Consider the following 26,172-nt stretch of genomic DNA (forward strand, 5'->3'; position numbering starts at 1 on the left):
CGTCGCAGGTCTAGGATGGGGCGCCATCCTCCCGTCTTCTTCTTCACGAGGAAGTACCGCGAGTAGACTCCGGAGCCCCGAAGCCTCTTTGGGACGAGTTCGATGGCGCCCTTTCTGAGCATCGCCTTTACCTCCAGGAGAAGTTGAGGGACGTGAAGTTCTTTCCTGGCCACGGGGGGGACGCGCGGGCACCTTCTTTGAAACTCGAGCACGTGGCCCCGGGCCAGGGCGTCCAGCACCCAACGGTCGGTGGAGATGGACTCCCACACGCTGACGAAGCCCGCCAGCCGGCCTCCCACCGGGGTGCTTCGGTGGGGGCCCGACCCCACGGCCGGTTCAATCCTGCTTGGACGCGGCCTTGCCGCCTTGACCTCCTTGGCGACGACGGCGGGGTCCGCTAGACTTGCCTCGTCCTCTGTAGGCCTCTTGCGACGACGAGCGGGCCGCTTGACGGTAGGAAGCGAAACCGCCGCCGGAACCTTTGGAGGCGCCCTTGTCTCCGCCGCTCCGAAAGGGCGTCCGTCGTTGCTGCAGGACTCCAAGGGCCCGGGCCGTCTCAGTATCCGCCTTGATGGCCTGAAGGGAGTCGTCCACTGTCTTCCCAAACAGGTTGTTCCCGTCGAAGGGCATGTCCAGGACTCTGGTCTGGACGTCCTGCCGAAAGTCCGTAGCTTTGAGCCATCCACGACGTCGAAGGCAAACGCCGTTGCCCAGCTGGCGGAACCCAGTGTCGGCGATGTCCGTCGCCACGGTGATGGCGTGGTCCGAAGCCACCTCACCTTCCTGCAGGATCTCAAGGGCCTCCGCCCTCTTGTCGTCCGGCAGAAAATCCAGCAGGGGAGCTATCTTGTACCAGAGCTCCCTGTCGTAGCGGGCCACGATAGCCAAGGCGTTGGCCGCTTTAATCGTCGTCGCTGCCGACCAGATGACTCTACGTCCCATAGCATCCAATTTCTTTCCCTCGCCGTCCGGCGGGGAAGTCGATGTGGAGGCCGCACCCCCCCCCCGCTTTCTTCCTGGCTGCCGCGGAGACGACGGAGTCCGGGGTAGGCTGCGCCCGGAGGCATAGGGGGGCCGTGTCCGGGACCCGGTACTTTTTCTCGTACCGGTCTCTTCTAGCTGGCGTCGTGGAAGGGTTCTTGAGGAGGGAAAGGCCCTCATCCCAAATGTCGTCCAACAGAGGCACTGCGAGGACCGTCTTCCTCTTGGCCTCGCGCCGCTGATAAAGGAAGCCTTCCTTTTTCTTCTCCTCAGGGCAGAGTTGGAAAAGCTCGGAAGCCCTGGAGATCATGGAGTGGAAAGATCCGATCTCGTCGGGCGGAGAAGCCCTGGTGGGAGGCGACGACGGAAAATCCTCGTCGTATGCCTCGTCGTCCGTACCCGTCGCTGCCGTGTCAGTCCCCGTATCATCCCCTCGGGTGGACGGGGAGGAGGGCTGGACGGGGCGCGACGGTTGAAAAGGAGGTGGTGGATGGATCCTTCTTTTCTTGGTAGGGGGAACACCAGAAGGTCCCGGTTCTGGATCCCCCGACGGGAGAGGTTCCTCCGTCGGTAACGGTAGCCTCGTCCTTATCTCGGAGCATAAGGACTGTATGGCCAACAAAATGGCCGCCGAGTTGTCTTGCGGCGCTGGCAGAGGGGAATCCGACGGGCGACCTGCGTCAGGGTCCATTCCGACGGGCTGGCCTTCTTCCACGCCTAGGCCGTGGCTTAAGACCTCGATCAGCTCCTCTTCTGAGGTTGAGGCCGAATCTACGACGACGCCCTGCCCCCCCTTCTTCTTCCCCACGGAGGGTTTCACGGGGGTCCTATCGATGGGCACAAAGGAAGACTCCCTCCGAGGAGGCAGGGAGATTCTGGGCCCTGAGGTCGCCACCACTGGTGCAGCCACCACAGGCTGAGCCAGGGCCGCCGCGACCGTTTCGATAGAGGGCTTGGTCGGATGGATCAAGGCCTTCACCACCTTAGGTGCGCTCACCGCCTTATCCTTGAGGGAGGGGGCACTGCCACGCTCCTCCTCTGCCTTAGAGCTCGACCGGGGCCTCTCCAGGAGCTTCGCCGGGTGCTCGGCCTTCCTCTTACCCGACCCAGAGCGTTGGCTCGTGGTTGATGGTGCCGGGGAGGGTGCGCCCTGCCTGGCGCCCGTAGAGCCCGACCGTTCGGCGCTCCCGGTGCCAGCGGACTCGCAGTGCTTGGCCTTATGTTGGGCCCCCGTCGCCGGGGCGCCCTCAAAGGTCTTAGAAGACCGCTCGGATTTCTTCTTCTTCTCGCCAGACGGGCTCTTACCCTCCAGCCAGTTGGCGAGACGTTGATGGCGGTCCTTCATGGTCCGTTCCGACATGTTGCCGCAAAACGCACAGTCCTTCTCCACGTGCGTCTTGTCCTCATGAAGGCAGTAAAGGCAGAAAGAGTGTTCGTCCTCCTTGAAGACGTTCTGCAGCTGGGATCCAGGGCAGACCCTGAACAGCTTTCCGGGCGTCGAGCTTCCCTTCTCCTGGGCCATCTCCGAGACCGGGCCTGAGAAGCTTCTGGAGTCCTCCGAAGTGTAGCTCGACGAAATCTTCACCCTTGAGGGGCACAGATGAATCCGACACGGGTCCCCGTTGATCGGATGTAGGATCGGTGGAGCTTGAGGCTCTTTTGACCGAAAGAATCGAAGTTTTTTGTGAAAAAGCGCGAAAAATAGCACTAACGCTCGAGAGCAATAGCACGAGGATCCCAACACATGAACGTGCGGTAAAAATCTGAAGATGGCTGCCAGAGGCGGTGCTTAGGTAGAGGGCAGTCATTGGCTGTGGTCAGTATGACGCAGAGACCAGTGATTGGTTATTACTACGAAAGACAGATCAGAAACGAAACTGATACTGGTTTTTTCTTTACCGAGGATTCCCAGCCTGACGACGGGGAATATTCATGAGCATGTGAATCCATGCCAGACCCCATGCTGGAGAACTAGTGTTGCAGTAAAAGACGTCCTCCTGCTCGATTTCGAGAGCGCAGGCTTACAGGTTGCAGCAGCATACGGGGACGTTTCCAAACGGCTCCAGACCACTTGTCAGCATCCATCCAGAAGGTGCAGCATTTGCCCAAATGTGCGACATTGGGAAAGGATTAAAAGAAGCTCCATTTTACAGCTGTTTTTCTCTCTTTTGTGGGCTTTTCATAGATTCCTTTTCCAGAACTCCTTTACCAATCTGCACATGTAAATGGCGATGCTGCTGCTCCAAGCTCTCACAGGCGGTGTCGGGGTGACGGCGAGAAGCACGGTCTGCACGCCAGTCAGCCAATGAGGAAAGAGAATGTTACAGCATATAGCAATGCCATAACATTCATACACAAGCCCAGTGACTATAGGGAAATGTTCATAACTTCGCCACATGCATAGGTCCTACTGCTATAGAGGGGCTTTTATATCATTGATACACAGACACTACTGCTATGAGAGAAGGCCAGAACATTGGCAAAGGGTGCCTTGCCCCTACAGTGGAAATATCATACTATCGCCACACAGGCTTTGAACCATAGGGAAAGATTGAAACATACAAGCTCCGCTCGTACAGGGAGAATAGCACAACATTGCCACACCCTGACTGGGGTGGTTATGCCCAAAAGTAGGTCCCATGCCTGCTGTGCCTAGAGACCCAAGCTACACCTCACTGGTGACGTCCAATGGTGCTAACACATTCCTGGGATTGCTTGGAGGGTATACTTCTATAGGAGAACCTCAAACATTATTATGCAGGAAGCCTGCTACTATAGGTGAAGCCCATAACACTGACCCAGCTGTTATTGTCTTCTTCTATTTCTTGAGCACCTTGGTTAGAAAATCTCAACATGTGGTTTCAGAGTAGCGAGGCCCGGGTGGGAACGTTGTAGCATAAATGGAACATGGACAAGGGAGGCCGAATATCATATGCGAACACGTGAGGCAAAGCAAGACAAGGCAACACAAAATGACAACATGAAGATCTCAGAGTTGTTTTTCCTTAGTGTGTGGGATGGACTGTGCAGTGCTAGGGAAGCGAGCAGAAGCCATCTCCAGGGAACGGGTAGTCCATGGGATATCCTTGCAGCCGAGAGGAAGGGCTGCTTGAGTCTCTTGTTAAAGAACCTCATCTCGGTGGAAGATCTGATTTCTGGCTGTTCTAATGCCGTGGAGCCTGGAAGTCCCACGCAGAACCTGAAGCATGTCTCAAGACCGTGAGCTGATAAACATTTATTGTCTGGGCTGGTAGCTGGGCTTGGCGGATGGAGTATGAAGTGCAGGGCGAATTGAGTGAGAGACTGTGCCAGGTAGGATGGGAGCTCGGTCCTCAAATTATTTAAATGGCAGGGGGAGAAATCACATAGGGATCTGCCTCACACCGATAGGGAGCACACCAGCTGTCCGATGGCAAGGAGCAAGTGAAATGTGCAGGCTTTTTACAAAGAAAATGAAATAAGATACTGGGGTAAACCAATGAGGGCTTTGCAGTAGCCTGATTTTTTTAGTATGGGGGATTTGGAAGCTGTGTAAAAGTTGAATTGTGGACGAATCTTGCAGCTACTTAGCAATGAGAAACGAGATATACCTTTGGTACACACAAGTAACACATCTATAGGGAAGCATAACACTGGCAAACATTGACAATCTTGCTAGAGGGAAAATTGCATGCAATTTGGAGAGAGAAGGCTGGCTTTTTACAGAAGAATGGAATACCACTGCTGCAGGAGACTCTCATAACGTTGCAACATAGAGGTGGTGCGTTTCCAAATCTGCAGAGTGCAAGAGCCTGGCCTAAAAGGTTTCAGTCAGGATGTTGACCTTTTTGAGTATCCTACCTGATTTGAAAGGTTTTTGCAAGAGGTGTGGAGGCACAGAATGGGGTGACAATTTCATCCTACATTTTCATTCTGCCTGAAAAAGTGCCGGGGTTTAAAGTGGCACAACATTTTCATGCGTGTGTAAAACGAATGGATTCCTATGAAATCTGCCTCTTTTTCGAACTGCTAAAGCTAAACAATGAGGTATTGGCTGGAAGGTTTAGAATTCATCTTGAACCTCTGGCAATTGCTCTGGGCAACCCTGCAGGCCATTGTTCTTCAACTGCCAAACCATTACAGAAAGGGGAACGACCATGTGCAAATAAGGCCTGGTCCCACCACACAACTGCTAAACGCAGTGGCCAGATCCAGCATGGAATTTGTTTTTACATCACAGAGATACTACTTGCTGTTGTCCATATGACTGGACGTGGTATAATCTCCATGCTGACGTGAAGCACAGTAGTCAGATCCAGATCAAATACGTTCATCCAGAAAAAAGCCTTGTTGATAGAACACTTCTTCGATCAAGACAAGTGTTGACTGTGTTTCTCCATTGTAGATTACAAATCAGAGGCGTAGCCAGGATTGTCTTAAAAGTTGGGCCTGAAGCTATTGTAGTTGGGCCCGCGGCAGTGACATTAATATCTGTAAATGCCCACAAAGTGCTGCTGTGTGGGCATTTACTGGTTTTGGGCGGGCCTTGCCCGCTCAGGCCCTACCCTGTCTACGCCTCTGTTACAAATTCTTCCTCAACACTACACGCTTCGCTTATAGCGGAATGAGGGCACCACATACCTCAAGGGCACAGGCCCTTACGCTGGGGGGAGCTGTCCACCAGGGACTGAGGGGCAAGGTGGGGGGGGAGCGACAGAAAGGCACGCCATGCCCCGTTCCCCCTTGTCCTCCTCTGCTGCCACCTCCCAGGCAGCACCTAACACAATGGGATGGGGAGAGGAGACGAAAGGTGCAGATGGGCAGCAGGTGACCACACCAAATCCATCAATGCCTCTTCCCATCTTCAAAGCGGATGGGGACATTTAGATAATAAGAAGAGGGGGAGGCAGGAAGCCACACACCTAGGTGTGAGGTGGCTGTCGGCGCAGACCGGCCAGTTGGTGCCCAGAGCCAGCAACATAGTCATGACCCCATGCCATCATTTTTCTATATATGCAGGTCGGTGAATGACGGACTATCAGAGCTGGACACAGCAGCGTCCAACACCAGCTTCCAAGAAGCAAACAGATTAATCAAAAAAGCAGGAAAAGGCGCCCTCCTAGCCAAGGTGGACATAGAAGCCGCCTTTGGGTTACTACCAGTACACCCCAGATCACAGCCATGGCTATGTTTTCAATTTGAAAACAAAATATATGTGGACATGGGCTGCGCCATCTCCTGCCCTTTTTTTAAAAAAGTTTAGTTGTTTCCTCCAATGGGCTTTCCAAAGGCACATGCCGGAGGCATCCGTGGTCCATTACCTGGATGATTTCTTGGTCATAGGGCCCAAGGACTTAGACACCTGCAAGCAGGCACTAGAGAAATGTATCAAATTTACAGAGGTATCGGGCATCCCTTTAGCGCATGAGAAAACAGCCGGCCCTGCTAATGTGATATCGTTTTTAGGCATTGAAATAGACACGGTGGTAGGGGAGTGCACACCTACACATAAGATTGGGAGAAGATGTCAGGAAGGATCTAACCACATGGGAAAACATTTTGAAGAATTTCAATGGGTGGTCATAAGGTGCACGCCATTAAACACGGAAATAAAAAGAGTGTTAGTCACTGATGCCGCCGGCAGCAAAGGTTTTGGTGCAGTTTTGGCAAAAAAGTTGGTTTGCGGGCCCTCGACCAAAGGCATGGCACATGCACGGGTTGACCAGGAAAATAACGCTTCTGGAAATCTTCCCTATATGGTTTGCCTTAAAGCTATGGGTCACAGATTTGAGCAATAAAGAGCTGGTAGTCTGGTTGGATAATATGGCGGTGGTTAGCATCATCCACAAAAGAACAACGTCATGCCAATGGGTGTTGTAGGTACTAAGGGCAATGACCACAATTTTTCTGAATAACAACATAGAAATAAAGGCAAAACACATTGCGGGAGGAGAGAATGATGTTGCTGATGCTTTATCTCGCCTACAGTGGGATACATTCCAGATGACATTACTGCCAAAAGAGGTTTGGGGGGTTCTGACAGGGAACTAATAAAATCAGCTGCTTGGTCAACGCTGAACGGCCGGGCCAGAAGGTGAAATCAGCGGGCAAAGGCACCTCAGAGAAGGGTGCCTACAGAAGCCTGCTCCCTGTCAGACAGCCCGAGGCCACAATGGTCTTGATGGAGCTGACCAACAAGGCCTTGGCAGCGAAAACAGCCAAGCAATACAGTCTACAGTAAACAAAATAAATGTCGCACACACAAAAGACTTAAATGAGCTGGAGGTCAACAAATGTGTTACATGGGCTTATAGCTAGAATAAAAAGAAAGCATGGGCTAGGATGCACCTGTCAGCCATTGTATACTGGGGGGAAGACCCAACCCCCATACGCTATTTAGGGCAGCTTTGGTGCTGGCCTACTTTGGGGCCCTCAGGGTCAGCGAGCCGATAGCCTATAATACAAGGGCCAATGATAGTTCGGCCATGTTAGAGGTGCGCACGGGGCGGGACTGTATGACAATATAGAGAAGCGAAATAAAAACAGGAAAAGTTAGGCTGATCAACCTATGCTGCATTAAAGGTAGGGTTAACTGCCCGATATGCATCACAAACTATTTTCTGCCACCCGCCCCCACCTAGGTGGCCAGCTCTTAATACACATGGATGGCAAGGCCCTCAGCTGGTTCCAGGTCCAGGCCATCCTCAAAAAAGCTATCGCTACGGCTGGCTGGGCCAGCGCAGAATATGGAACCCACTCTTTCAGAATAGGTGCAGCAACATCTGCATAGGGCCACAAAGGGTGAAGAAAATAGGGGGCTGGGCATCAGGGTGTACACAGACGCCAGCGCTAGAGGTACGCTGTTCTAAGTGCTCCCACAGAAGCACCCCAGAGCTGCGCGGCACGCGCGTGTTGGTCGTTCACCTGGACAAGCGCGCGAGGCCTGCTGTTACCGGGGCAGCCTTGCGGCGCCTGGTGCAGGAGCCTTTTCCTGTGTACGTAACAGACGTGGCACAGGCGCGCTCCTTCCGGAGTTTGCAGAGCGGGCTGTGGCGGCGGTGTGCAGCGCGAGCGTGACGCGCGGAAGCCACTGGGAGACAAACCCAATCTGACAACAGCACCACGTGACCGGGGCCTACACAGAGTCAGAGTGTAGGCTCGAGATGGGTGTAGCGTCGGCAAGGTGTCCTAAATGTTGGGGAACAGAGGCCAGGGAGCGGGCTGGCCGTAATAAGATGGGGTAGGGTAGTGAAATCAGTGCCTCCTCAGATATATTCGATGGCATCGGAGCAGTGAAGTCAGTCCCTGATGTCAGTGACATATATTATGTGTCTAATATGGGAGTAGTGAAATCAGTGATGTCCCTAATAGGGGGGTGGGCAGTGAAGTCGACGCTGTCCCTAGTACAGGGTGCCAGTGACATCAGCGCTGTACATAATATGGGATGAGTGTCAGTGAAGTTAGTGCCATCCTCTGATATGGGGGTGGGTGTCAGTGCTGTCCCTAATATTGGGCGTCAGTGAAGTTAGTGCCACCCCTGATATGGGGCGAGGGGTTTTCAGGGAAGACAGTGCTGTCCCTTATATATAGGATGGCATCGTGAAAGTGAAGTCAGTCCTCTCTGATATATGAGGGCGGGCGATGCCAGTGAAATCAATGATGCTTCTAATATGGGGGGTTCCAGTGAAATCGGCGCTGTCCCTAATATTGAGGGGCGGTGGAGTCGGTGCTGTACCTAATATGGGTGTACCAGTCAAATTGGTGCTGTCCCTACTAGTATGGGGGCAGGGAGTCACTCGGTGGAGTCAGTGCTGTCCCTAATATACAGGGATGGTGCCAGCTGCACCAGTGCTGTACCTACCATTGGAGTCGGGAAAAACGGTGCTGTCTCTGACATGGAGAATGGTACCAGGGAAGTCAGTGCTGCCCCAGTGTGGATGGTGGTGGTGTCATGGGAACCAGTACTCCCCTGGGGATGGGGGTCTGTATCCAGAGAGCCGGCGCTGCACTGAATGTGCAGCGCGGTGTGAAAGCTTGGCTCTTCTTGATCATGGGGGGGGTGGCACAGGGAACCCTGCCTGTCTTTGGGGAGGGAGGAAAGCGTCCAGGCAACTTGCGCTGGCCCTAAATGTTGAGGACGTTGCCCGAATGACACAGCGCTGTCCCCTGGGAGGGGAAGCCACATTTTTTGCTGGATATAAGCTGGTCGCGTGTTTTGCGGCCGGGGAGCAGGTGAGCTTGCCCCCGCCCCGCCTTCTGCCTTGAGCGAAGAGCTGAGGGCGGGCACCCTTTTTTTTTATTTAATTTGGGTGGAAAAGGCGAGGGGCACCCACACGCTGCCTCCCCTCCTGTCTAGAACTACACATTTCTTACCCCCGTCGGCTAGAGGGAGGGGCTTTCTCGTCCGTGATCTGTGTTTTCTAGCCACCTAGTCGTTCTTAGTCACCCTGTCTGCTCACCCCACCTGCATAGTGTGGCTCGTCTACACAACTCCCCTCCCCCTATCATGCCATCCTCATCCCGTTACCCCACCTCTCCCACCCGCAGGTGAACATTCTCCATCACAGCCATCCCCTGTGCCCCACTCACCAGCAACTGTGGGTTCCCGGACAAATCTCGCAAAATACCGCCCCCCCTCCCACCCCCCCCTGTCCTCTATTCACCTGCAAGTGTGGGTTGTCGTAGACGTCCATCTGGATCTCCTGGGAGGTGGGGCCAGAGGGGGTCCTGGACATGTCGCCCTTCTCTACCATTGAGCTCGTGCCCTTACAGCGGGGGGCTTCTTTTAGCGTGTCTCGGGGTTTGGGGAAGGGTGGACTCTTGGGCGGGGGGGTCCAGGTCCACCCTCAGCATCTCCCTTCCGAACCTCTCACTGCATCCTCAGCTCTGGCAACAATGGAGCCCAACGGCCAATGGTAGGGCACCGAATCTAGCCGCGCACTCGTATTGGTTACATGTCCTTTCCCTCTGCCAGTCTCTCTTCAGCAAAAGGGGCGGGCGTAGCCGATTCCTGGTACTACCCCCCCACCCCCCTCCCATATCCCATCTCATTCCTGGCTGGAGTGTGTGCAGCAGATGGCAGCGAGGACATGGTGGGAAGGAAGGGTAGAGCCAAGGAACAAGAGGAAAGGGGGAAAGGTGAACAGGAAAAGGAGATGGAAGATAACGAAGGAAAGCAGGCGAAACAATTGAAGAAAATGGCAGATGAGGTGATAATGAGGAAAACGATACACGAGAGGACGGGGAGAAGGAAGGAAAGTTGAGGAAAAGAATGGAGCAAATGAAAAGAACGGACGGAGAGAAGAAATGAGGCGGGTGAAGAAAGAATGAAGGAGGGAGAAAACGGAGTGTAAAGAGCATAAGGAATGGAATGCAGCAGTAATAGAATGAGCGAGTGAGGGGGTGAAGTCGAGTTAGGAAGGGTGGGTATTCGGGAGGAGGGAAAGAAATGTGGAGAAAGAAGGAAAGAGAAGAGAATGGGTAAGAAATAGAAAAACATGAACAGAAGGAATGCAGGAGCGGTGGGTATAAGGAAGTAAGGGGAGATGGGAAGGGTGGATATAGGGTCAGGTATACAGACCGGGTATATGGAAGCATGGATATGGAAAGGTAGGGCATATAAGGTCCAGGGGTATAGCAGGGTATTGGATGTATAGGGCCAGTGATATAGAATGGTAGTCTATACCTGGGGGCAGAGATGTCAAGTTTAGGGGAATGGAGTTAAGAAGATAGAAAGGGGTGTTATAGGTGTGGCTGGGCGAAATTGTTATATTTCGTTCTGCCAGCCGCAGAAGCGAGATCTGTCTTATTTTGATCCGCTTCGCCCCAATCCGCTGTTCCGCCACCCTCGCGTATCGAAAGAGCAGCGTGAAGTTTCTCATGCCGTTGCGCGAACCCAGCACAAATCAAAAATAACTGCACAAAGTTTCTGATGCCGCTGCGTGAACCTAGCACTTTACAAAGGGAAATGCAAAAATGTTCCCCTCTAACTTTTGCTCTCGTCCATGAAAGTTCATGACATGTGGCATACTCTGGCCAAATTCGGTGACATTTCATCAACATTGTCATGTCTAAAATGTTTGCTGAAAAATACGTCTTTTGGCCTGGGATTTCCACATAGGGAGAAAAACCCACTCCCTAGCCCACAATATTTATCAAAACTGTCCACTATGAATTTCAAGATTTTTTGGTTTAGGATGTAGTAGAGCATGCCACAAAAATGTCAAACATGTAATCACCAAACTAGAGATAGTCACTTTTTTAGGCCAATAATCTGTCTATACATATATATTCATGCCTGCGAAGTAGTCACAGAGATCAACGTGGAATGAAAATATAAAAAAATGAAATATACAAAGAGAAATGCAGATGATCAAACAGAAATCTGTTAGCATAACTCGTATACTAACATTACACATCATACAATAATCTCTTTAAAAAATCAAAGAAGCCAGTGCTCATTTTTTAAAATGAAAAATTAAGGTTAATGCTATAAAAAGTCAGAACAGTTTTTAATGTTGATCCTATTTTTTTTGTTAGTGTTTAATAATAGGTTAAACTTTAGCATTGGTGTTAACAAGGTTTGTAGACGTTAACTTCTTATAGGTAGTGTGGTAAGCCGGAATCAGGAGATGGAGCAGATGCCATCTTGCTTAAAGGTTACTTTATGTTCAACCTCTCAAAACCTAAGTTGCCCCTAAAGCACTTGGCCCTAATCTATAGAAAAGAAGTCTAAAAAGAGTGATTGTCAGGATGTCTTACAAAAGAACCTAAGTCTGCCGACCAGAAACCTATTGAACTTCAACTCTGCCCTACAACTTGATACAAAGAAAATAACACAACTCTTAACAAAGGTACAATAAAGGCTTTTGTCCAACAAATAAAGGGTGGCTGTATCTGACCACACCATAATGTCTCTTGCTCAAAAGATATGGGGCATCTTGCCCCGTTGCAAAGTTCCAGTCAGGACACCAAGTTTTGCTTATAGTTCCCGCCCTTCTTTTTAGGAATGAGTTTTAGTCTCTGGTTAGTCTCTCTTCCTACTGATTTACAGTCACTCTGTGACAAATTGGGCTCTGTTCTGTAGGATCACAAGGATAGGTAGGGGTGAAAAGGCCCACTCAGCCATCACGCTTCTACAGACCAAGAACCAACGTAATCATAAAGGTAAAACAGGCACAGTTAAGAGATATACCCCCTTCACCTTTTGCGGTAACGTCGAGCGAGGGAAAGCTATGCTCTTAGGAGGGGCGTGAATGTTATCCAGTAGTGATTAAAAAAACACAGTGATACAGTCCAAAATTAAGGGAATATCTAGTCAAGGTTATACACACATATATATATACTTTAATCAAACACACCATCTGCAATGGAACTATTTAGAACACACTGTAGAAAACCCACACTTTGCAAAAGGAACAGAGAAGATGCAACAGATAGAAGAATGTAGCACTCTGAGTATGCATACTGCAGTGATAGGCAAATTGTTAACCAAAGTAAGAATATGTCTTTGTGTGACAAAATTTGTAAAAGTGACCCATCCAGTCTCTAGGGCCCAAGTGGACGAAAAGGGCAGTTAGTGCTCGACAGTACCTCAGTTTGGGTGTTTGGCAGAGAAAAAGCGTCAACCCCATATTGGAGCAGTGATGCGAGCAGATCAAGCTCATTTTGGGCATGGTGGATCGTGTGGGTCCAAACAGCAAGCAGGCAATCAAGCAAGTTCAAATGTGGTAGCTCTGTGCAGCTCGAAGATGGCTTTCATTGATGCAGATCAGGGCGCTCACCAGGATCTCTTCGAGGTCGGTCCAGGTTGAGTCGGATTTTTACCGATGGAAGGGGTCGATGAGTTACGCTCCAGTGATTCAAGTCGACGGGTGGTGGTTGTCGAAATAGTGATCCTGTTGCTCCAATGTCCAGTTTTGGCGAAGCAGCAGTTTGAGGGACAAGTCGCATCGAGTAGTGGTGAAAGTGACTCTCCAGTGATTCGAATCGGGTCCTGGCAGCAAGCGGTTGATTTGAGCCTTGCTCACGGGCTCAGTGAGGACACGATGCAGTGTCGAGCAGCTCAAGGAGCAAACAATTGTTCAAAGGTTTGGAGGACTGCCAGAAAGTAGCACCAGCAGAATACCTTGGCGTCAATGGCGTACAATTTGCTTCAATGGCCATCTGACCAGTTTTGAGGTGATGCAATGGGGAGCCTTAGCAGATCTGGTCCTCTAGGTGCTGTGAGACCCAATTCAGGGGCTCAGGGACATGGTGAATACTTTCAGGGATTGCTCTCCCGGCCATGGATGATTCTGGTGCAGAATGGCAGGTCCTGGTGCACAACAAAATGTCTCCCCCAAAGTGCCCTGGGAGTGGATAGGGGCAGAGCTCTACTCTGCCTTGGACTGCTCCTTCTGCACCTCAGTGGATGAGGGCTTTGGAAAGTACAATTCTGCCAAAAGAGATCCAATGAATCCTTCTCAGGTATTAATCTAGAGTGAATCAAAGGACACCTTCTTTTAAAGTTAAAAGTCCACAGGTGATTGGACGAAAGCTAGCCTGCCTTAGTGAGCACATTCTTGTTCTGAAAGCAGTGGACCTTTCCCTTGTGACATCACACCAAAAGTGCTTTGCTCCAGAGGAAGTAGAGGGGACAGGAAGGAGATTAGAGAGGCATAGAGATTCGAGATGGTAGAAATCTTCTCCCAATGAAAAGAGCCCTTCTGTCTATTCGAATTCCGCTCCTTCCCGTCTCACTAGGGACAAAAGCCTTTAGAAATGCAGCACTTTGGTATGAGACCTCTTCCTTTGAATGGCAGTGTGCCCTTGATGCTTGGGCCCAGGGCTGCTGCATGCTGTGTTGCTGTCCCTGGCTGAGGGTGTTACCTATCCCACAAGGAGATCAAAGAAGATACCTGGCCATTAAGGTTTCTTTCCTGTCATTTGCAGTGTCAACCTGTCTGGCCAGAATACGCATCACCTTCCACATCTGAGCGTGGCTCACAGGAGCTGACACACGTGTGATATCAAATTGGATGTGGCTCCTGTGACGAAACAACTTCCAGGGCACGTGTGGTCCAGGGATAAATATCAGTTTCTAAACCATCAATCAGCCCCACACCTCTAGTACACCAGAAGGGATCTGAACAGATTGGAAACACAAGCAAATTATAAACCTCCATGTCCAATTTTGGTAACATGGACAGAACAGCAGCCTTATCTCCGCAAGGTCATGGGTCGTTGAATAGTTGCAACACAGTGAAAATACAATTATTACCTAATGATAAAAGTGACTGTCCAGTCAAGGGTGTATACACATATCTACTTTATTATGATCACAACAGACAGTTCTAGCACACTACAAAATACAACCCACCCTGTAAAGGAATGAAGAGGACAGACAGTTTCAAGAAAGAAAGGGGATGCACTCTGGATACTGACAGGAGGGTAGTCAGTAAAGTAATTAATAGCAATAGTTCAAGGATACTTGGTTTCAGCACAAAGGGAGCAATGGGTCCTAAAATGTCACTAGGTGCCTTCGGAGAAGGACCAGGGGGACAGAATCACAATGTACCTTGTGCTTGTAGAAGTTTTTGGTGCTCGACAGCGTCAAATCAGTTTCAGGGTGCCTTGCAGCTTCTGCAACAGAGTTCAAGGCGGGAGACAGCTGTGGGTATCAGGCCACAGGCAGTTCGGCGAGCAAGGTTGGACAGACGGCTGCAGGCTGACTACAGGGCAGCTCGGGGTCAGGAATCATTGTAACAGTGTTGTTTGGTGGGTCTGAAGCACCGGTCGAGGTGTCTCGGACGACGTTAGTGACTGCAGTGTGACAACAGTCAGTGGTGCAGTCGGTTGCAGCTCGAGGGGCTCGACTGCTCGAAAAAAATTCCTTTAAGGTGGACGCTGGTTGATGCTTCTAGATGCACTCCTCTAGCTTCTTCACTGGGCTCATGTCGTCCTTTAAGGCGGATGGCCCAAATCTGAGGAGAGTTTTGCAGGAAACGGCCTTGTCCTTGGTTTGGTTCAGAGACTCTCTTGCACTTCCCACCTAGGATGCTTGCTGCAGCGCCTAGCATGTGTAGATCCCAACCAGGTCTTTTCCTAGGATTACCCACCCAGGAATCTTGCAGGACTTTTGCCAATTAAGTATATCTTGGTTTCTATCCCTGAGGTCTCTGGTTCCTCACCTCGCCTTGAGGTCTGTCTCCCATCCCGCCTTGGGCCTAGTTTCATTCACCCCACCTTGGGATCGTCTGCGGCCTTTCTGCCCACCACCCAGTTCACTGGAGAGGCCATGTACTTTATGCTTCTGTGTGGTGCTCCGCCGGGTGGGCCTTTCAGGAGTGTGATGCAGCTTCTCAACCATCTTCCTCTGGTTCTGCGTGGTTTGGAGGCTGGGCTCCCTTCCCGCTGACATTCTAAGGGGGCCTCACGTCTATTCCTCATCACGGCTGTTTAGTCCCGTTCGGGTGCCCTCCTCCAATTGAGCTCTTGAGGCTCTCTGAGACTGCGCCTCTCAGGTCTGCCTCCCGGGAAGGGCTGCCATGTATTCTGCGAGCTTGTCTTCACCTGGCTTCGGCATGCTGGGCGTGTGCTTCCTGTCTTTTGCCACACCGCCCAAGAAGAAGTTTCACGACTTCCGCTGCTCCGCGAATGGCTCTCCTCTTTCTCAAGTCTGATTGAAGTTTTATTTTCCCCGCAACAAGGGGGCATGTCAGTTCTTCAGTCCGTTTATTTAGATGTGGCTGCTGCTTTAAAGGAGTCAGAAACCACACCAGCCCTTCCTGTATACAGTTGCCAGTCATCATGAAGGTCAACTCCCATATAACCAATGAAGCTATTCATTTCTTGGGACTAGGCAGGATAACATAGATCCCTATCTACAGATCGCCTGTTATCTAAGGGGGAATCTCACCCAGTGGGATCTTGCTGTCCTAAGCTTAGGGTGTGAAGCTTAGCAGGCTCACCTCCCTAGTCCCAAAGGGTGTGGCTCCCCCTTGGGGAGTGGGGACGAATTCCCTGGATTTGTCACAGTATTTATTTATTTATTTATTAATTACGCATTTGTTAGGCACCTACACAACAAAATGGTATTTCCAAGCGCCACCAGGCAAAGTGGGGAGGGAACAAGGGGAGTTGTTGGCAAAACAGTAAATATACAATCATGGTCGTGGGAAGGGGTGAGCAGGGAATAGACAAGTGCGTCTGGGGGCCCGGGAGTGAAGTGCCAAGGGGAGCCAAGGGAGGAGGCCTCAGGCTAAGTGCTAGTGCGGACGAATCCCAAGGTTGAATGCACAGCCTCCAGGTAGGGGGCCCACAGGGGGCAGAGCTGAGGGGGGGGTGCTGGTGTCGACTGGGTAGAGAGTCTGGTATCCTGTGAGATTCATGAGGATCAAGCCACCAGTCTCAGTGGTAGTCGGGTGATTAGCAAGGAAGGGAAAGAGGTAGAGAAAAGCAGAGTTTTGAGACGTTTCCAGAATTTAAGGAGGACCAGCTCAAGTGTAAGTGGGGCAGGGAAGCTGTTCCAAAGGAAGGCACCAGCTGAAAAGAGAGACCTGCTCCTCACTTTCTGCTTGGAGAAGTGTTTGACAATCAGAGAGTTGGAGCTAGAGGAGCAGAGCGGAGGGCTCTAGCAGGGGGGTATTTAGGGAGGGAAAGTTGGTGATAGCATGGTCCCAGGCCCCAGAAAGCCTTGCAGATGATGCAGAGGGTCTTGAATTTGATCCTCGTGGCCACCAGGAGGAGTGGAGAGATTTTAGGTCTGGAGAGATATGGTCCCTGGGCTTGAGGCCAAGGAAAAGTCTTGCAGCCCTATTCTGGATTAGCTGAAGGGGGCATGGGGAGGAAAGGGGAGATTGAAGAAGAGGCTGTTGCAGTAGTCCAGCCTAGAGAGGACCATAGCTCTGGAGACATTGAGCTTCTGGGGGAAGATGAGGAAAGGAAGAATGCCTCTAAGGAGGTGAAGCTGGAAGTGGGCATTCTTGGCAAGTTCCAAGATGTGGGGTGTGAAGGAGAGAGCGGAGTCGAAGGTGACCCTGAGGTTTTTGGCCTCACAGGATGGTGAGGGTATGGTGAGGGTAGAGGGCCCAAGGAGGGCGGCCAAGGGGTAGGAGGAAAAACATGGGGCAGGTGTCCCAATGAGAAGGAGCTCCGTCTTACTGGCATTAAGACAGAGATAGTTAGCCACATGCCATGCCTGGAAGGAGGTCAGACAATCAGGGATGAGAGAGGAGGAAGAGTAGGTAGTAGAGGGAAGTTTGAAGGAAAGCTCAATGTCATCAGCATAACACTCAAAATGAGAAGAGAAGGAGGAGATCACCTATTAGTTACTCCAGAGATGCTGGCTTGAATGTGGGCCCTCTTCTTGGAGAAGATAGAGAAACTATATTGCCTTTAGAGCAGGCGACATGCCAGTTTGTCAGAGGATGTACCCAAGGTCTGCCGCTTCTGTTCAGCAACTCTGCACTTACATTTCAAAGAAGCTTGATCGGAGTCATACCAGCCATTGCACTTGGAGGCAGGTTTCAGGTGGATCCTCATGACAGGGGCAAGGATGTCAAGGATGTTAGAGATGGAGAGGTGAAGTTTAGTAAGGACAGAATCAGAGGGAGAGTCAGAAGCAGGGGCAGGAGGAAAAAGCAGTGACTGACACTCATCGGACGAATGACGGGGAAGTAGGCTGACAGTGCGACAGGCGGCTCGGACAGAGGTCCGAGAGGCCCCAAGTGGGAAGAGAGGAGAAAGTGGTTGGACCAGGAGAGGGGGGGTGGTGGCCGGGTTAGAGATAGGGATGTCGCCAGAGATGAGGGCACCCAGAGTGTGTCCGGCTGAGGAAGAATAGTCAAAGTGGATGTGGAAGTCACCAAGGAGGAGGAGTTTGGAAGTAGATGTCAAGAGGGAGCAGGCGAGGTTGGTCCATTAAGAGAGGAAGAGAGGGAGAGGACCAGTGGGCCTGTAGATGGGAGCGAGGGTGAGTGAGAGGGTAGGAGAGACCCCAAGCCTACAGACAAGGCATTCAAAAGAGGTGTAGGATTGAGTAGGTATGATAGAAACAGGACCCACTCAAGGAAAATCAGGGACACTCCACTTCCAGGCCCTTTGGCTTCGGTTTGGAGAGCAGTTTGTATCTCACAGAAGGAGAGTGTCGAGAGCAGTGACAGAGCTGGCATTGAACCACGTCTCTGTAAGGGCGAGGGTGTTGAGGTCAAAGTCTTCCAGAAGGAGACAGATATCAGAGTAGTGTTTGACAGCAGAATGAGCATTCAAAGTAGCTAAGTGAAGCTGATTACCACCTTTGAAAGTTTTCCAAGAAGGGGTATAGGGGTGTGGTACTCCCGTTGGTGGTGGTGGAGGGTCTAGAGAAGAGGAAGGAGGTGCAGCCGGAGAAGGGAGGAAGTTAATGAGAGAGGGCAGGCGCCAGTCAAGAAGAAGAAAAGAAAAGTGGGTTGAGAACCTTGGGCCATGATAGTGCCATTGTGATTAACATTAATGAATCACCTGGAGGATGAGAAATATGCAAAGTGTACTTCCCATCTAGTGCCACCATTAATGGGTGAGGAGGAAAAAAGGGAGAGAGTGGAGACCAAGTGGGGAGTCCATAGGCCCGAGGAAGGGACAGAAAAGAGGATGTCAGTGATAGTCTGCCTGGAAGTAGCATTGACGTAGGTGTAAGCAATGGGTAGGCAATGGTTAGGCCTGGTTCAGAGGCCAGGAGAGCTTTTTTAAGCTTTTGTCTTCCAGACTTTGTGAGAGGAATAGGATTGGTGGTAGAGTAGCAGTAAGAAAAGATAGGGGAGATAGAGAGCACCATATGGGTGGAGGGGGGAGGAAGAGAGACAGACAAGGGAGCTGCACAGTGCACGAGTAAACTCACCAGGAGGCCTAGCAGCCAACAGGTAGATGAATAAGGACCTTAGAGTAGAGTTTAGTCAAGGGCAACAGATTTAAGAATGCCAAGGTGAAAATCAGATGGCAGTATCAGTGTGTCAACAGGGCAGCAGGTGTCAGAACAACCAGAGATCCATAAAGGAAGTCAGAAGGCAGCTTTGAACAAGGTGTCGAGTTAAGAAAACACCTATTAAGGAGAGCTGGCAGGTTAAAAGACAGCTACGTTTGAATTTTACACAATGCAGTTGAAAAGCAACTTTTAACAAACGCCTAGATTTGATTTCCACAACCATCACAGAAAGCATACAGTTGAAGCCTAAGGCAGGTGGACAAACATACTTTTAAAAATACACAGCCAGCAATTGGGGACGGGCAGAAACAACATTCCCAAAGATGGCAGTGAACATACTTTGATAACATGGCCAGCAGTAGTATAGAGATGCAGTATTTACCCTAGATGGGTAGAGGGTATGGCGGTCCGAGCGGTGCTCCAGGTATCGAGATCTGGGCAGTGGGGCCCCTCCACGACCCTCCCAGCCCCGGAAAGGGCCAGACAGGGAGAGACTTGGCCATTAGATGGAGGTCTGCCTCAGGTTTCAAGAGAGGCCAAGCCAATAAGGCGTATGGGCAAGCGGAAAGCAGGATCAGCTGTTACATCAACCGCGCTGGGCACCCATGTTGGAAGGCCGTCGCCAGACGGTGTTATCCAGGCACACAAAGATATAAACGTGCAGGCAGGCCGAGATGTGATGCCAGTCCAAGTAGTGCACACACAACAAAGAAAGACCCAGAGAGCGTTGCCTCACCTTTAAGTAAGGCGGCCTTTGAGGGGGCCGGTGAATGCATCAGGTTTCAAGAGTGGCCCAGCCAATCAGGTATGTGGGCATCCAGAAAGCAGGATCATTTTTCCGAATGACATCATATAGGACATTAGTTACTGCATCATCAACGACATCACTGGAAGCTAGAGCACACCAATGACATCAATGCTGACATCACATATTACATCACCAATGGCATCACGTCATCATTAGAAGAGGGGGATCACATTTGAAAGTGAACAATATGCAAGAATAAAAATAAATCATTTTGACACTTACATCAAAGGGTATGATGTCATGTACAATGTTTTGGCTCACAGCTCATCTAAAAATACTGGATTGGGCTTGTGGCTTTATTACCCCATCACGTGTCCCTTGGCCACTGGCTATGGACCCTACGCCCTTCCAAGCCTCCCAAAATAGAAATTGGGCCTGGCCGCAGGCCACTTTACTTCCATAGCGGGCCTGAGGGCTACTGCCCATTGCTTCTGGACACACTGCCTGGGGCATGACCCCTCCAAGCCACAAAAAGTAGCCACTGAGCAGTGGCCACTTTACCCCTTATTAAGTGGTCTGTGGGTATATCACATCTGTGTTAGCATGCCACATGCATAGACATAGAAAATATATTTGTGATATGCCTTGAAATAGATCAAGAGAATTATTTACTGTGATGTGTAGTTTCCCATAGTATCATATCTGATATCAATAATGATCTAATCACTGTGCTATAGTCTTAAGTAATGTCATTGATAATGCAATAATTAAAGTCACACATTATGTCATTAGCGATATCATCAGTTTGCTCATGGACTGTGCAACAGGGGGCTCAGAGTTAAGGTGGGGTACCTTCCGACATTTGGCTCAGTGCTGCAATACACTATGGGATATATACATGTTTTTTTAACCCGGGACACGCTCATCTCCATCAGCTTTTTTTTAAACTACTGGACGGATTTACACCAAACGAAAAAAAGGAATATCTGCAATGCTTTATGCCCAAAGTGCTTCTTATTTGGTTCCAATCCATCCAGTGCTTTTCACACTATGGGTGTACAAAGAAATACCCTTTTCTCTAAGGGAAAATTAATGACTGAAAGCTGCCTCTTTATGTTTTCTTAATAACTGTTTAATTAATTTCTCCCCAAATGTCCAGGTTGCCGAGGTTCCATCGAAGAGAACATTACAGTAATCCAATCTCAAGCCAGTTACTGCTCGGTCGATGGTTAGGCAGCTTTCTGTGGAGAGGATAGGTTTAGCAGCGTTTATCAGTTTAGTTGAGTAGGCTGCTGAGGAGGCTATGGCGTTAACTTGTCGGGTTAGTGATAGTGTTGCATCCAAGTAGACTCCTAGGGTCTTGAATGGAGGTAAGACTTTGATCATGGAGCCATCAATGTTGAAGGCAGCAAAGTCGGGATCTAGTTTCCTAGCACGGACGTGGGCCCCACAAGGAGAAGTTCCGTCTTCTCATCGTTAAGACAAAGACCGTGGGTTGCCATCCAAACCTGAATGGTGGCATAGGGGGCGTTCAGGGCACTGGCATCAATGGTGTAGGTACCAGAGAGGGGGAGGAGAATCTGAGTGTTGTCGGCATAGTTGGTATATATTATGGCGAGAAAATCCAGAAGGCCGAAGAGTGACTTCGTAAAGATGGTTTAAAGCATCAGTGAGACGCAAGATCCTTGAGCTACCCCAAAGCTGGTGGGGGTGGGTCTGGCACTGGCAGTTTCTAAGAAGACTTTCACAGTTCTCCCTTCTAGGAATGAGGCGATCCAGAAGGCCATTTCTGGGGAGATGGATCCTACTGATGTTAGGTGTTGGCAGTGTATATTATGATCAACTAGACCATATGCAGCAGAGAGGTCTAGGAGGAGCAGGAGTGCAGGTTTTCCCACGTCCCTAATCACGTCTATTTGGTTTTTCAGGTCCCAGAGAACTGACTCAGTGCCATGACGTGGGCGGAAGCCTGATTGGTGGACTCCTAAGATGTGGTTATTTTGTAGGTGATGTTGGATTTGTACGTATGCAGCTGTGTCAAGAATCTTCAATACGAAGGGGACTGTGGTGATTGGCCAATAGTTGTTCGGAATAGCCGGGTTAACTAATGTTTTTTAGGAGGGGAAGGACCCATGCCTCTTTGAGGCAAGCAGGCACTGTACCGGTCATGAAGGAGGAGTTGATGAAGTTATTGATGAATGGGGCTAATGTTTCCGCACACTCCTTGATAAGGGGTACCAGACAGATATCTCCTTTACATCTGGATGGCTTCAAGCCTTTTAGAATGTGGAGGGTTTCCTGTTCACTGATTTTACTCAAGCTGAATGGAGAGACTACTGGAATGTTGGGGATGGGGGAGGTTTCTGTAAATGGGCGGGAAGGCTTTAGGCTAGATCGTTTGGCACAGATATTGTTGTGGAGCATGTCAATTTTGTTCAGCATAGCATTTTGTATGCTGGTGCACAAAGCTGCGTCTTTGGAAGTCATAGTGGCCGGTGGTGCTGGGATTTCTAGTTCCCTATGGATTGAGAATAGTTCTCTTGTGTCTGATTTGGCGCTAGTTATTATGGAATTGAATGTGGAGGCTTTGGCTTGGATGATGGCTTGTTTATATTGTTTAGATAGGATAGTGAATTCCTGTTTGGTGGGTTGTATACGAATTGTTCGAATGTCAATTGTTCGAATAACAATTGACCTTCTGCACAATTGACCGAATTTAAACGGTCAATTAGGATATATATGCTGGGGGAAACCCCCCGCAGCCCCTCACCCAATCCAACCCCCACCCCAACCCCCCTCCCAATCCCCTTATATTATTATTACACCAACCCAACCCATAATATATATTAAAATGACCATACAGTCAATTGTGCAGAAGGTCAATTAGGACCCCTATTATTCGAACAATTGTGTCATTCGAACAATTGTAAACGAACAATTCGGGTAATACCGTTTGGTGTCCTCAGAGGGAGTTTTCTTCCAATGAATTTGTGCAAGTCTTTTTTGGGTTTGGTTCTGAGAGCTCTTGAGTGTACTAAGAGTTGAGGTGCGATAAGAGACTGTCTTTAGTTAGCTTCCGTGTGATATGAGCTAAGGTGGACGGTAGCAACATGATGGGGGGTTTGGGCGGTGGGTTGAGGGGGATGGTGAACGCAATGATCTGACCAAGGACAGGGAGAATTGGCGTTAATGGCTACATTGCAGTTAAGGTCTGCTAGCCAATCCAGAGAGCAAACTTTGATATGTGTATGGTTGCAGATGCGCTGTCTGAAACCCAGGGCGGTCTGGGAATTTGCTAGTGAGGTAGCATGTACGTCAGTGCCGTCAGTGAGGCCAATAATTAGAACTCCTAGGAGAACTATTTTGGATGTAGGCTTTAGCTTGTCTCCTAGTATGTGAAGTAGGTTTTCTTCAAAGGACAGCATTTTCTTCAAAGGAATCTATGAGTTCTATAGTTATCTTAACTATAGGGCGGCGGTCGCTGCACTGTAATATATATAATTATACGCAATGATCGCTGCCTTACCATTTATTTTGAAACCAATGGCTTTTTTTTTTGAACCAATGTATTAACCTTTAACACCTTATAACAGTGAATCACAACATAACAATTCATATATATATATATATATATATATATATACAAAACAGTAGTAATGAGTGAAATAATGGAAAAAGCGGTGAAGGAAGAGAAAGGGAAGTGGGGAAAAGGAAAAAAAGAAAAAAAAGAAAAGTAGAGGGGGCGGGGGCAGAAACAAACAACCAGATGCAATCAATTGCAATCCATATTCCTACCACAAGGCACACAATGTCTTAGAGATTACCAAATCACGAAGCATGTGAATGAAAATACTAAGCTATACAATTAAAATAAAACATGAATGTCTACTTAGCTTTACAAAGGCTAACTTGATACCGGATGCAAGATTAGATCAAGTCCACATCTAAGAAGGCCTTCCAGATCTTATCAAAAGAAGGCCCTTTCCTTTGCACTGAATAGATCACACTTTCAATATTGCATGTACAATACATCTCCTACAACCAATTATTTTTCGTTAGATAAGTAACTGATTTCCAGTTTCGTAGGATTAACTTCTTCGCCAACATGGCCCCTCTTAAAATCCATGTGATCTGATGTTGACTCACAGATTCCAGCAGGGAGGTTTCTCCCAAGATTAAATGCTAGCTTTTCCTTGAGTACCTTATTCATCGTGGTGGCGATCTCACTCCAGAAATTCCTCACCTTATGGCACTCCCATAGCATATGTCCATTGAGCCACGTATGTGACCACATCCCCAACAGCTGTCTGATGTTGACAATTTCCATTCCTTCATCTTGATCGGTGTCCGAAACACTCTATTCAGAATCATGTCTTGCCGGGACCTTTGTCCTACATTCAGGGACATTCTTTTTATATTCCCACACAGATGACTCCATCTATCCGATGTCATCTTCTCCTTCAGACAACAAAACCAGACCTGTTGGATCCTTCCATTCCCTCTTGCAAAATTGTTTGCCAATCCTCTTAACAACAGACAACAGACAGTAACTCAGATTTGACCAAAAGATGGAATGTTCACTACTCTCTTTAGCTTTCTGTACTCACCATATGTACACGTCGATAAACCATACTCAAGTTTCAGTTCTCGAAACGTTTTCCATCTCGTTCCTGCAAAGAGGCCCTTGACTCTAATGATACCAGCAGAGAACCATGCTGTTCAGAACAAGACTTTATTGTTCACCTTGCTATCCAGGTTCATCCAGATAGATGAAGTGTCAGTCTTACCAGGGGTTAATTCTGCTGCTAATTCATACGATCTCCAAGTGGATCTGAGGAAGTTTATTAGACCAGAATGGCTATCCCGTTCTGTTGTAGTAGTGGAGAGAAGGGCACAAGTACCCAAGGGGCTTGCACCCATAGCCTCTGCCTCGGCCCAATCATAACCCATATCTGCTAAGAATGGCATGACATGACATAAAGAATATGCCTGATGATAAAAAACCATTGACTTTTATGAACATTCTACTGCTAATAGTTTTTGACTTGTTGGCTGAAATTGTCTAATGAATATTACTTGTACGGCATATCAGGCCCTCTGAAGCAAGAGACTTTGCATGAGAAGAGACTTGGGCACAGGAGACCCTGATACAGAGAAAAGGAACTGCAAGCGTGTGTCAGAGAAGACCAGCAGTGTGCTGTGCTCAAGGGTTGCACCTTGGCCCGTGCAAAAAAAACGTGGGAAATGGAGACCCCGGCCATAACATCCTGACTTATCATTTTGTGAACACTTCTTTCTTTTCTTGTGAATATTATCCCACACTATTTTGTAGCATAGCGGTAAGGATTGGCAATAAGTTTTCTTAGTATAGTCCCTTTTTATTTTGACTAGACTCCACCAGGACAGTATTTTTATTATTTGATGGTTGTAGCATGCTCCCATCCTAGATTTAGGTTTAGATTAGGCGTTTATCTCATCCATTATACAGTTTATTAAACACCCTTGAAATGTGATCACTTGTGTCTGTCTTACTTTGATACCATGCCTTCCTTAAACTTCCCTGTAACACCTTTACCCCATCCTACCAGGTAGTATACATAGGAACTCAACATCCCCCTTTTCCTACATGAACACTTTCTCACAGACAGCTCACTATGAGAGAAAACAGACTAACACCTGAGCCGTATACCTGACGTGTCCCAATACAATGGTCAGGCAGGGTCAGGCAATTACTGATCATTACACACACCTGACTTCCATCACACTTCCTCACATGGATAGAAGGTGGAGCAAGAAAGCCCACTCTGGGCAAGGCAAAGCACACAAGGAAGCAGCCATTCCAAGATGGCAGTTTTATACAAGGCGAAAGACGGCAAGACCAAAGAGGATTGCAAGCAGGGAAGTGTCCTTGACCTTTTCACCTTAAAACTGTAACTTTCATGAGCCTCCGAGAATAGGAAACGTAAAAATCCGGAATCAAAGCTGAAGAATCCTGCATTGTGTGTCGGAGGTACCCGGGGCTATCCTGCGTCAATAGTCAAAGCGGGGAGAATTGTTTGCCGCTGTGGTACTGTCTTTGGCTCCTACAACAAAGCAGCACCAGTGAAGTCAGCACAGGAAAAAGAAAGGGAATTATGAAATTGAGGTGGTCCTGCGACAGGTCAAGCCAAACCCTGTGCCCATTCAAAAGTCTATGATAGTTGCTGTTAATTGAAACTGGTCTGAGCCTGGCCGAGGGAGACTAATTGTGTTAAAAACGGATCTGAGCCGGGCTAAGGGGGATCCGGGGTGAACCGCAAGTCACCTGAAAAGCAATATACTACAAACATTGTGTTAAGAGGATCTGAGCCTGGAGGAGTGGGATCCAAGGTGACGAACATTGTGTCAAATGGATCTGAGCCCGGCTGATGGGGATACAGGGTGAATAGTGAATCACCTAAAGTGAATACTTGTGAAAATTGGAAAGAGGAAAAGAACTTATTGTTCATTTGGTCACATCAGGCCCTCTGAATGAAGAGACTTT

The 26,172-nt window shown here is 49.1% G+C and overlaps 1 protein-coding gene across 3 annotated transcripts in view; it reads right to left on the minus strand.

Moving 5' to 3' along the window:
- The window catches only part of CACNB1 (calcium voltage-gated channel auxiliary subunit beta 1), a 557,229-nt gene extending 547,365 nt beyond the window's left edge, over positions 1-9,864 (minus strand). For 2 of the 3 annotated variants that reach the window (XM_069634705.1, XM_069634704.1), the window contains exon 1: positions 9,624-9,864. In XM_069634705.1, coding sequence (XP_069490806.1) covers positions 9,624-9,713 — 90 coding nt within the window. In that variant the 5' untranslated portion in view covers positions 9,714-9,864. The remainder of the gene's footprint in view (positions 1-9,623) is intronic. The other variant, XM_069634708.1, reaches the window with a different exon arrangement.
- Between the last annotated feature and the right edge of the window lie 16,308 nt (positions 9,865-26,172).

Source organism: Ambystoma mexicanum, chromosome 13, assembly GCF_040938575.1.
Source record: "Ambystoma mexicanum isolate Mex_15411 chromosome 13, UKY_AmexF1_1, whole genome shotgun sequence".
Taxonomy (NCBI): Eukaryota; Metazoa; Chordata; class Amphibia; order Caudata; family Ambystomatidae; genus Ambystoma; species Ambystoma mexicanum.